Genomic DNA, 12,180 nt, shown 5'->3' on the forward strand with positions numbered 1-12,180 from the left:
TCAAACCAGATGTTTGCAACAAGGGAGCCCAGGCCAGGAGGAGAAGGAACGGGGAGCCAGCACCTTTACAGGTCCGGCCAAGTGGGGCAGGGGGTTGCCAAAACTCCCCCTAACCCCATTCTAGTACAACCCCTTTAAAAATGCAAGTCAAGGATTGCCTTCTTTTTTTAAATCCACTTCCTGCCGGTCCTGTGAAGGGAAGCATACTTTCTAGTTCTGACTCCCTGGGTCCATTGCTGCCTGTCCTGCAGCAGTGACGTGGTCCACAAGCGGTACATGACTGGTGTGGCCACTCATTGACTGCAGCAGTACACCCCATCCATGCTGGAAGTTTACATGCAGGGAGCGACAAAAGTGCAGTGAAGACAGCGATGGAACAAATAAAGGGGTTATCTGACTCTTTGTAACAGTGACTTTTCCTCTGCATAGGTCACCAGCATCTCATGGGTGGGGGTCCGACACCCAGGATCCGCCGTCTATCAGCTCCATGGCCTTCTTACTGCTGACCCTAGGCCAGTGACGCAATGAGTGTCAATCAGCTCAGCCCCATGGGGCCTAGGCCACGTGACCGTTGGTCATGATGACACTGGCCTAGCGTAAGCAGTGACAAGGCTGCAGCACACAGGGCCTGCTCACACAGTTGATTGGCAGGATCCTGTGTGTCGGACCCCACCCATCAGATGCTGATGACCTATTGAGGGTAGGTCATCAGTTACAATGAGTCAGGTAACCGCTTTGTATTACCGTGAATTCTGAGAACCAGGAATAAATAGGCTTAACAAGACTTAGGTGAATAAAAAGTCTACTAAACTATGATAAAAGATATATACAAAAGATAACATACAAAGTAAGTAACAGTAACCAAAGACGTTAACAAATGAGCCAGCTCCCCAACATGGCCAATGCCCATGTGATAATAAGAGAGGTAGCAGTAACAGGACACATCTTACCCTGATGATGTGTTCAGTGGAGCTAAGGTCTTTGTTACATAACTAGCTTACTAGCCTTCTGGCCCCCCCTAAAGGTTTCCAGTGTTCAGTACGCATGTACAGTTACGTCAGGCCACAGTAACGTGACCATGTACCACTAACCAACTACATTACAAGGAATTAATTTGAAATGTGTGAAATGTCCACCAGCAATTTTTGACACTGCGGCTGCTGTAAATAGCCATAAAGCTGACAGATGCAGGTCTGATCAACGGTTCATATTCAGCCATTTTACTGACCTATGTAACCATATTTCCTATTCTGTCATTTCAGATAAGGAATGGCCCTTAACAAATCGATGCACCCAAGAAACCGCTACAAGGATAAACCTCCTGACTTTGCCTTTTTGGCTTCCAAGTATCCTGAATTTAAGCAGCATGTCGATGTCGGCCTGTCTGGAAGAGTTGGGTACGTGTGTAGCCATCCCCTCCAGATTGGTACATGGGAGAAGATTGCTTTTGTCACTGACTGTACTCAGAAATAATATTTCCAATGCACAGTGCTCCATATTCCTCCATTTGAAAACGCTCATACGGTGGACACCCCAGAAGCTCCCCATTCTTGTACAGTCCCTTTCAAGTCTGTTTTTCCATAACAGACGACTCATTTAACATGAAATTTGCAGTCGGCTGCTCCTTTCCCTTGCCGTGGCCACTGCAGAGAAGATGTAGTTTTAAAAGGGGTTTTAACTGCTGACCTAGGTCATCAGTATCTGATTGGAGGAGGTCTGATACCCGGGACCCCCGCTGATCAACTATTTCGAGAAGGCAGTGGGCGCATACATTGTATAGCGGCCGTGCTTGGTATCGCGCTCAGCCCCATTCACACCCTACTGTGTATGAGGCTAAGGCCTCATGCACACGACCGTTCCCTTTTTTGCGGTCTGCAAATTGCAGATCCGCAAAACACAGAAGCTGCCCTTGTGCTGTCCGCATCTTTTGCGGCCTTATTAAAGTGAATGGGTCGTACCCGAGCTGCAAAAACTGCGCCTCAGATGCGTACCAGAACAACGGTCGTGTGCATGAGGCCTAAGAAGCAGACAGATGGTCACTGCACCTCGGCTGACAAGGTTGCATCAGCAGAAAAGGCTTCAATTTTCACAGCGGTATCAGATTTGGACTTTCACTAATTGGCAAAGGTTTGCCTCCCCTTATAATTCACGATCCTGCTTTATTGAACTGATAGAAGTTGTCATAGCATGACCATGACTTCCAAGTACTACTCTGGCCCCCCAATTCCCCGGGCTTGAACCCAATTCAGCATCTGTGTGGTCACCTTAATCATGTTCGCCACCATTCCCCCTCCAGCAGCTGTAGGATACACTGCAGTCAGCATGGCGCAAATACCTGTGACAACCTACCAGGACCTCCCAGCCTGTCGAGCTGTTGTCTGTGCTGCACACAGCGGTTACTCTGGATATTAGCTGGTGGTCATAATAATGTGACTTGACTGTGTATGTGTCTACATTATCTGCTTACAGTTTGAAACTGATTCACTAAAATACATTGAAAATCATAGCACTATACTTTAATTTACAATTATTATTATTTTTTCTCATTTTTAAATTTAGCTTGAACTTCAAAGACCCTGGAGCTGTCCGTGCATTGACCTGCACCCTACTGAAGGAAGACTTTGGTTTGACTATCGACATACCCCTTGAGAGACTCATTCCCACAGTACCACTCAGGCTAAACTACATTCACTGGGTGGAAGATCTAATCAACTTCCACGATTCTGACAAAACAACAGTCCGACGAGGGATTGACATAGGTAATGTGGTGCTTAGATAGAACTGAGAATAAACTTGTGCTGTCTTAGAAATGAACACATTAAAGGGGTTATCCAATGTCATGAACAGCCCCCCCATGTGCCGGGCCTCTCACACGAAATATACTTACTCTGCTCCCTGGTCCCCGCAACGCCGCTGCTGCTTCTGATCAAAATGTCGGGGGGGGGGGGGAAGCAGCCAATGGCAGACGGGGACGAGCCTTCCCTACCGTCACCCGCGATGCTAGGGGGGCTCGTCCCTGCCTGTCATTGGCTGCTCCCCCCCGACACTGGATGTTTAGAGCGGCATGGGGTAAGTATATGTCAGGGGCCCAACAGATGGGGGGCTGTTCATGACATTGGATAACCCCTTTAACAATAGCTCACATTCTAATAGATGACCACTGGGGTAATTTGAGCTTTGCAGTCATTTGGGGCTTTGCTCACTTTTCCCAGTTTTCCAGCGAATGGATCTTTTTGTTGTGCTCATTTGGCCTATCCATAGTGACTTTCATTCATGCGCCGTCCTGCTGTGCTGTCTACACTGGGTTCCTGATGCTTCTACCACCATCTGCTGCAGGAGAGGAAACTGTGGATCGCTGTTGCTTTTGTTGAGTCGACAGTTGTTGCTGTAACTCTTCTAATTGATGATTAGCGGCACCGATATGTTTGCTGGATCTGAATATTTTGATTTTTTTTTTGCTATTAAGCTTTGTAGTTGTGTGACTTTCATGTCATGATATTACCAGGCCTGCTGTTTTGGGATAATCTGAGCTTTGGGGAAGCATGATCTTTGCTTCAGTTCAGTAGTTATATAACATTTACTGACTAATGAGACTATACAATATTTTATCAAATGGGTTAAATCTGTTCTTAACTCCTTTCAGCCAAAGCCATATTATCAAATGCCAGAGCCCCATTTTCCAGCTCATCCCTCATGACCGCACAACAGGAGGTTGTTCCCCTTTGACCTTCTTGGGACAGGAAACAGAGAGGTTAAAAGGTCCCTCCCACCTCCACCCACCAGTGTTCTTCCTGTCCCTACAGGGGATAGATGCAGAGAGGTTCCCTGCTCTAGGGCTGAAGAGATTTTACAAGAACTTTTAAAGCCTAAGGCTGGGACTAGGATCAAGGGGTGTCCTGCCTCTCCTTCCAGGCCTCGAACAGCCTTGCTAACACCTCTCAGGGTAGAGGTCCCTTAGCAGCCCGGAACCCACCTGGCAGAGTCCGAGCCTATAGGTGGGTTCTCTGATGGCTTCGGTTTATCCTCATCCTTCCTTCCCTGTAAGTGGCCATGCCAGTACCTCTTATGTGGAGTTCCCCTGGCTTGCTCCTAACCCTGATAAAGTGGGTAATGCAGCTGGTGGTTGCCTCACTAGGGACGGCTAAGGGTTGATGGTGCTTAGATCCGCTGTTCCTTAATGGAGTTCAGCAGGATCGTGCCTCAGTGCATCTGAAACAGTCAGCAGCTGGAATGGGGCCTCCGTGCGTGGCCGCCTGCCACCTGCCTCAGAGATGACGCTAGTGGAGATGAGTGGTAGTTCAATCTATGCAATCGACTATCATTTGGGGAGTGGAGTAGCCTACAGTGCCTATTCACAATCTACAGTTTAGCGCAAAACTATATTTGGAGCCACATTCCTCCTTGGACAATGTGGACAATATTAATGGAAATTGTATGTAATTCGAGAAGCGCAAGACATATGTGTAGCGGCTATGTGATTTATAGGGTATAGTATACTCTACACCTGGAGATAGTATGGGTCCGCCTGAAGTCAAAGGAACATTAATGTGACCACTCCAGAGAACTGAAATTTTGTAAAGATCCTACCCAGACCTGTTATAATGGGAGGCAGCACCATCCTGGGTGGGAATTCGCCTTGTATGGATTATAGCTGTCCCAACTAAACTCTTCTCTGTTATTCTATCTATTTGCACCTAAGGGTGCTGATCAGGGTGGATTTGATTTAAATCACTAGTCAGTAAGGCTTGATTTAAATCATAGTTTTTTACATAAAGATTCATATTTGGACAATTTTTCTGTTGTACTTAGGAAGGAGAAAAATAATCATTACCTTAATAATAACAATTTAAATAGGATTTATTCAACTGAAACAATAACATTACAGCATGTTATTTGCTTAAACATCCATGTTTGTTGCAGTGTTTGCATTTTGCGCGCATGCCTGCCTTACCGATAGGTAAAGGAACTTCATTAAAATATTGCCAAACTGGGTCTCTTTTACGGCCTGCTGCCTTTTTCCTCCAAGGAAAGAATGTGATAAACCTCAGGTCATACACCCAAAAAGATCCAAAAACTTGTCTGTCTGTGGCTGTGCAGTACTGTGCTCAGAAAGTTTCACTTTCATTTTGTAGTACTCCTTGTCTGCTTGCCTTTTCCTCCTTACACTTAGTTTCACTTTCTTCTTGTGCAGATCTATTCCACTCCAAACAATCAGAAAAATATTGTTTATATTCTATTCACTGAACTTTAAACTTGGCACTGAAGGGGTTGATTCTGTATTTATAGGTTTGTAGAAGTTAGGATTAAGATCCTTTTCTCAACTCTTTTCATGTTATAAATTCAGTTTTGAGAACTCCAAAATTAAACCAAGCATCTGTGATAATATCTTGTAGGCAGAGAAACTGCCCAGTAATCTTACAAAAACCTCTGGAAGAGCATGACATTGTGAATGGATTAATGGAATTTAACCAAAAAATCAAACATATACAGCCTAAGGCTACTTTCACACTAGCGTTCAGAGCGGATCCGTCTCAGACGGATCCGCTCATATAATGCAGACGGTGGCTCCGTTCAGTACGGATCCGTCTGCATTATATTGTTAAAATATTTCTAAGTGTGAAAATAGCCTCAGACGGATCCGTCCAGACTTTCAATGTAAAGTCAATGGGGGACGGATCCGTTTGAAGATTGAGCCATAGTGTGTCATCTTCAAACGGATCCGTCCCCATTGACTTACATTGTAAGTCTTGTCGGATCCGCATGCCTCCGCTCGGCCAGGCGGACACCCGAACGCTGCAAGCAGCGTTCAAGTGTCCGCCTGCTGAGCGGAGCGGAGGCTGAACGCTGCCAGACTGATGCATTCTGAGCGGATCCGCGTCCACTCAGAATGCATTAGTGCTGGACGGAAGCGTTCGGGGCCGCTTGTGAGCCCCCTTCAAACGGAGCTCACAAGCGGACACCCAAACGCTAGTGTGAAAGTAGCCTTATTCTACATAATTAAAAAAAAGTAATCTTTATTTCATAATGAAATAACCTTTGGATGGTAATATATTTTCCTCAAAAAGCATTTTATATAAAAAAAAATCCGATTTAAATAAAAAAAAAAAACAGTTTTTTTTTTTTTAATCATTGATTTTTATCCACCCTGGTGCTGATGTCAGGAACATTAGGGACCCTGCCTTCATTACACCTAATACCCATACCCTCACGGGCATCTCTGTCGCTTCTGGGAAGGAGACACCAGATCCACCATTCACAATAGATGATATCGCAGCTTGTCAGCTCATTCCTGACCTCTGCACAGATCACAGAGCAGACCTAGAAATCTCTCTGATAGAAGTCATTGAGATCCCCTCCATACCATTGTGACTATAGCCCACTGTGGCTGCTGTAAAGCATATCTTTTAGGCAAGATGGCCGCCTCATAATCGTGTGCAGGCAATAGAATTTAAAAATCTACAATCGGGAAACAAAAATAAATTAGAAAAAGGATATGTATCGCTATCTGGTTTTAACTAGCAGATTTTTTTTTCGGTGACACTTTCACTTTAAGACAGATGTGATACCTCACAAAATAGGTAAAAATTGACATTTAACAAATGTCCACTTTGTTAGTGTCATTTTTCTAACTATTGAAAGACACATTTCTTTAGGGACCAATTCAGTGCTGTGGCCTCTTCCTAGGTGGCTGATATGCAGCTCAGTCCCCTTCAAGGGAATGGCCCTGGGTTGCAATACCAAGGTCACTGTACAATGTACTGCGCTGTACTTGGTAAGCTCTGCTGGAGCACCACTGCCTCTTTAAACAGCTGATCAGCAGGGGTACTGGGGTTCGCACCCCCACCAGATATTCAGATATTGATGGCCTATCCGGAGGGTGGGTGATCAATGTTCTACTCTCAGAAAACCTCTTTAACCGGTTCAACATTTATTACCCTGTTTCAGTAGTTTTTAGTGTGACTCAAATTCCAGCCCTATATATGGAGCTGCACCTTGTGGATTTGGGGGCCTCCATTTTTAGGATACTTTCTAGGCACCATTTCAGGTTTTCATAGGACTAAGTCGGCTACTTTCACACTAGCGGCAGGACGGATCAGACAGGCTGTTCACCCTGTCGGATCCATCCTGCTGCTATTTCGCCGGACTGCCGCTCCGTCCCTATTGACTATAATGGGGGGGAAGGGCGTTAGGTTTACGCTCAGAAGATGATTTTGGCGCGGAGACAAAAGTCCTGCGCGCACAACTTTTGTCTCCACTCCAAAATCGTCTTCTGAGCGGAAACCTAACGGACCCTATTATAGTCTTTGGGGTCCGTAGGCTCAGTTCGGCTCAGCTATGTGCCGAATCCGTCCTTTAAGTTCTCCTGCTCCTATAACGGAGCAGGAGAACGGAAAGGCTGAACGCTGATGTGAACTCAGCCTTATTCTGTCCTTTTTTTTATTTTTTATCTGGTTAACCATGTTGGGTAAATAACATGATCACTTTATTCTTCTACTTGATAAAATTATTCTATATGTTCTGCTACTGAATGTATTATGTTTTATTACTTTTACACCATATTCTAACTTTATTTTGTTTGTTTTAAAATATATATATTATTTTTTTTTTCTTATTCTTAAAAAATTACAGTGATTTTCTGCACATATAAAGATCCCTGGAAGTTAGCCTATGTGGAGCAGATTGACAGGCAGTGTTGCTGCTGAGAATACATCTAGTAATGTGCAGGTTCTTTCACGGTGTGTGAGGTCTCGTCTTCTGGTGATCCCAGCACTATTTTACAGCGTACGCTATGTGAGGAGCACGTAGAGCTGTGTGTTAATTTGCAGAGCCTTGCCGTCTTTCCTGCTGTACAGAGTGTTAGATGCAGCATTTGGCTTCCAAACCTCCCAGTTCTGTGCCGAAGCAATGAGATCAGCTACAGGGCAGCAGTCCCCTATAGCACAAGCAGCCATGTGTGAAAATCATCCAGGTTGTGCATCTGTGGTGGGCGCCTGGTGTATGTGACTCCTATGTCTCATCCCATTTGTTGTGTCACCACATCGACTGCGTCTGTGAATACATTAATGCGTCCCTGTCTACAAAAAATAACTGATTGCACAATTAACAATTCTGATATCATTGATCTGTTCTTTCAGACCAGAACTGTTCCATTGACTGCTTTGTGTTACAAAACATCATTGCAGGGATGGCAACCAGCTCATGTCTAGCAGAATAAAAAGAAATCTCAGATATTTTTTATTTTATTTTTTTAAGCAATATTTTTTTTGCTTTTTGGTAAATACAGTTTATTTTTATATACGGGAGACTTCCATGTGACATCCGTGTTGAATCTGTTATTTTTGCGGATCCGTTGTAACAATGCGTATCCTTATCCGCAAGACGGACAAGAATAGGACATGTTCTATCTTTTTTGCGGGGCCACGGAACATACGGATGTGGACAGCACACGGTGTGCTGTCCGCATTTCTTGCATTGAAATGAACGGGTCCACATCCTATTAGCAAATAAAACAAAACGGACACAGAAACAAACTACGTTCGTGCGCATGTGCCCTAAGGGTTAACTCTACTATGTTTTTTTTATTATTATTATTATTATTATTATTATTATTATAGTCTGTATCTCAATGGTCTGTAGTATATTTTATAGCTCTATGCTTTGCCCATGTACCACTGAAACCTCAGTTAGGCTACTTTCACACCTGCGTTAGGTGCGGATCTGTCTGGTATCTGTACAGACTGATCCGCACCTATAATGCAAACGCTTGTATCCGTTCAGAACGGATCCTTTTGCATTACCATGATAATTCAGAGAATTGTCCTTGTTAGGTCTAAACTAGGGCTGCACGATATATCGAAAAAATAATCGAATCGCGATAATCGCCAAATGCGATATGTCGATTTGGCCGACCCGAAAATGCAGCGATTATATATGAAGGGGCCCCGCGCACATAACTGGCTTTTTGTGTAAAGTATTTTACTACTGTGTGAAACAAGCTCTCTCTGACTCCTATTGATAAAATAGCCGGCCTCTGTACTCACTATTACGATGAATGCACTGCAGCGAACGGCAGTGAGCAGGCCGGCCGGCGCGTGACTGACGTCGCTTAGTAACGCTCCTGCTTCCTGAAGTGGGAGGAGCGTTACTAAGTGACGTCAGTCACGCGTCGGCCAGCTCGCTGCAGTGCATTCAAAGTACTGTGACAGTGAGTACAGATACAGACTACAGAGGCTGGCCATTTTATCAATAGGAGAGAGCTTGTTTCACACAGTAGTAAAATACTTCACACACAAAGCCAGTTATGTTTATTGCAGTTTAGGACACATAGGGCAATGAGGGGGACCAGCATAAGATGCTATATGTGTGTCTTATGCTGGCCCCCCTCATGGCCCTATGTGTCATAGCCCACATCCCCCATAACAGTGCCACCCACAAGTCCCCCATAACAGTGCCACCCACAAGTCCCCCATAACAGCGTCCTCCACAGATTCCCCCAGAACAGCCTCCTCCACAGATTCCCCCAGAACAGCCTCCTCCACAGATTCCCCCAGAACAGCCTCCTCCACAGATTCCCCCAGAACAGCCTCCTCCACAGATTCCCCCAGAACAGCCTCCTCCACAGATTCCCCCAGAACAGCCTCCTCCACAGATTCCCCCAGAACAGCCTCCTCCACAGATTCCCCCAGAACAGCCTCCTCCACAGATTCCCCCAGAACAGCCTCCTCCACAGATTCCCCCAGAACAGCCTCCTCCACAGATTCCCCCAGAACAGCCTCCTCCACAGATTCCCCCAGAACAGCCTCCTCCACAGATTCCCCCAGAACAGCCTCCTCCACAGATTCCCCCAGAACAGCCTCCTCCACAGATTCCCCCAGAACAGCCTCCTCCACAGATTCCCCCAGAACAGCCTCCTCCACAGATTCCCCCAGAACAGCCTCCTCCACAGATTCCCCCAGAACAGCCTCCTCCACAGATTCCCCCAGAACAGCCTCCTCCACAGATTCCCCCAGAACAGCCTCCTCCACAGATTCCCCCAGAACAGCCTCCTCCACAGATTCCCCCAGAACAGCCTCCGCCACAGATTCCCCCAGAACAGCCTCCTCCACAGATCCCCCAGAACAGCCTCTCCCAGATTCCCCCCAGAACAGCCTCCTCCACAGATTCCCCCAGAACAGCCTCCTCCACAGATTCCCCCAGAACAGCCTCCTCCACAGATTCCCCCAGAACAGCCTCCTCCACAGATTCCCCCAGAACAGCCTCCTCCACAGATTCCCCCATAACAGCCTCCTCCACAGATTCCCCCAGAACAGCCTCCTCCACAGATTCCCCCAGAACAGCCTCCTCCACAGATTCCCCCAGAACAGCCTCCTCCACAGATTCCCCCAGAACAGCCTCCTCCACAGATTCCCCCAGAACAGCCTCCTCCACAGATTCCCCCAGAACAGCCTCCTCACAGATTCCCCCAGAACAGCCTCCTCCACAGATTCCCCAGAACAGCCTCCTCCACAGATTCCCCCAGAACAGCCTCCTCCACAGATTCCCCCAGAACAGCCTCCTCCACAGATTCCCCCAGAACAGCCTCCTCCACAGATTCCCCCAGAACAGCCTCCTCCACAGATTCCCCCAGAACAGCCTCCTCCACAGATTCCCCAGAACAGCCTCCTCCACAGATTCCCCCAGAACAGCCTCCTCCACAGATTCCCCCAGAACAGCCTCCTCCACAGATTCCCCCAGAACAGCCTCCTCCACAGATTCCCCCAGAACAGCCTCCTCCACAGATTCCCCCAGAACAGCCTCCTCCACAGATTCCCCCAGAACAGCCTCCTCCACAGATTCCCCCAGAACAGCCTCCTCCACAGATTCCCCCAGAACAGCCTCCTCCACAGATTCCCCCAGAACAGCCTCCTCCACAGATTCCCCCAGAACAGCCTCCTCCACAGATTCCCCCAGAACAGCCTCCTCCACAGATTCCCCCAGAACAGCCTCCTCCACAGATTCCCCCAGAACAGCCTCCTCCACAGATTCCCCCAGAACAGCCTCCTCCACAGATTCCCCCAGAACAGCCTCCTCCACAGATTCCCCCAGAACAGCCTCCTCCACAGATTCCCCCAGAACAGCCTCCTCCACAGATTCCCCCAGAACAGCCTCCTCCACAGATTCCCCCAGAACAGCCTCCTCCACAGATTCCCCCAGAACAGCCTCCTCCACAGATTCCCCCAGAACAGCCTCCTCCACAGATTCCCCCAGAACAGCCTTCCTCCACAGATTCCCCCAGAACAGCCTCCTCCACAGATTCCCCCAGAACAGCCTCCTCCACAGATTCCCCCAGAACAGCCTCCTCCACAGATTCCCCCAGAACAGCCTCCTCCACAGATTCCCCCAGAACAGCCTCCCTCCACAGATTCCCCAGAACAGCCTCCTCACAGATTCCCCCAGAACAGCCTCCTCCACAGATTCCCCAGAACAGCCTCCTCCACAGATTCCCCCAGAACGGCCTCCTCCACAGATTCCCCCAGAACGGCCTCCTCCACAGATTCCCCCAGACGCCTCCTCCACAGATTCCCCCAGAAGGCCTCCTCCACAGATTCCCCCAGAACGGCCTCCTCCACAGATTCCCCCAGAACGGCCTCCTCCACAGATTCCCCCAGAACGGCCTCCTCCACAGATTCCCCCAGAACGGCCTCCTCCACAGATTCCCCCAGAACGGCCTCCTCCACAGATTCCCCCAGAACGGCCTCCTCCACAGATTCCCCCAGAACGGCCTCCTCCACAGATTCCCCCAGAACGGCCTCCTCCACAGATTCCCCCAGAACGGCCTCCTCCACAGATTCCCCCAGAACGGCCTCCTCCACAGATTCCCCCAGAACGGCCTCCTCCACAGATTCCCCAGAACGGCCTCCTCCACAGATTCCCCCAGAACGGCCTCCTCCACAGATTCCCCCAGAACGGCCTCCTCCACAGATTCCCCCAGAACGGCCTCCTCCACAGATTCCCCCAGAACGGCCTCCTCCACAGATTCCCCCAGAACGGCCTCCTCCACAGATTCCCCCAGAACGGCCTCCTCCACAGATTCCCCCAGAACGGCCTCCTCCACAGATTCCCCCAGAACGGCCTCCTCCACAGATTCCCCCAGAACGGCCTCCTCCACAGATTCCCCCAGAACGGCCTCCTCCACAGATT

The 12,180-nt window shown here is 48.1% G+C and overlaps 1 protein-coding gene across 3 annotated transcripts in view; it reads left to right on the forward strand.

Annotated features, from left to right (window-relative positions):
• Positions 1 to 12,180, forward strand: part of METTL16 (methyltransferase 16, N6-methyladenosine) — a 154,873-nt gene that overhangs the window by 72,045 nt on the left and 70,648 nt on the right. For all 3 annotated transcript variants that reach the window (XM_044286949.1, XM_044286948.1, XM_044286947.1), the window contains exons 2-3: positions 1,263 to 1,397; positions 2,560 to 2,759. In XM_044286949.1, coding sequence (XP_044142884.1) covers positions 1,270 to 1,397; positions 2,560 to 2,759 — 328 coding nt within the window. In that variant the 5' untranslated portion in view covers positions 1,263 to 1,269. The remainder of the gene's footprint in view (positions 1 to 1,262; positions 1,398 to 2,559; positions 2,760 to 12,180) is intronic.

This window comes from Bufo gargarizans, chromosome 3 (genome assembly GCF_014858855.1).
Source record: "Bufo gargarizans isolate SCDJY-AF-19 chromosome 3, ASM1485885v1, whole genome shotgun sequence".
Lineage (NCBI taxonomy): Eukaryota > Metazoa > Chordata > Amphibia > Anura > Bufonidae > Bufo > Bufo gargarizans.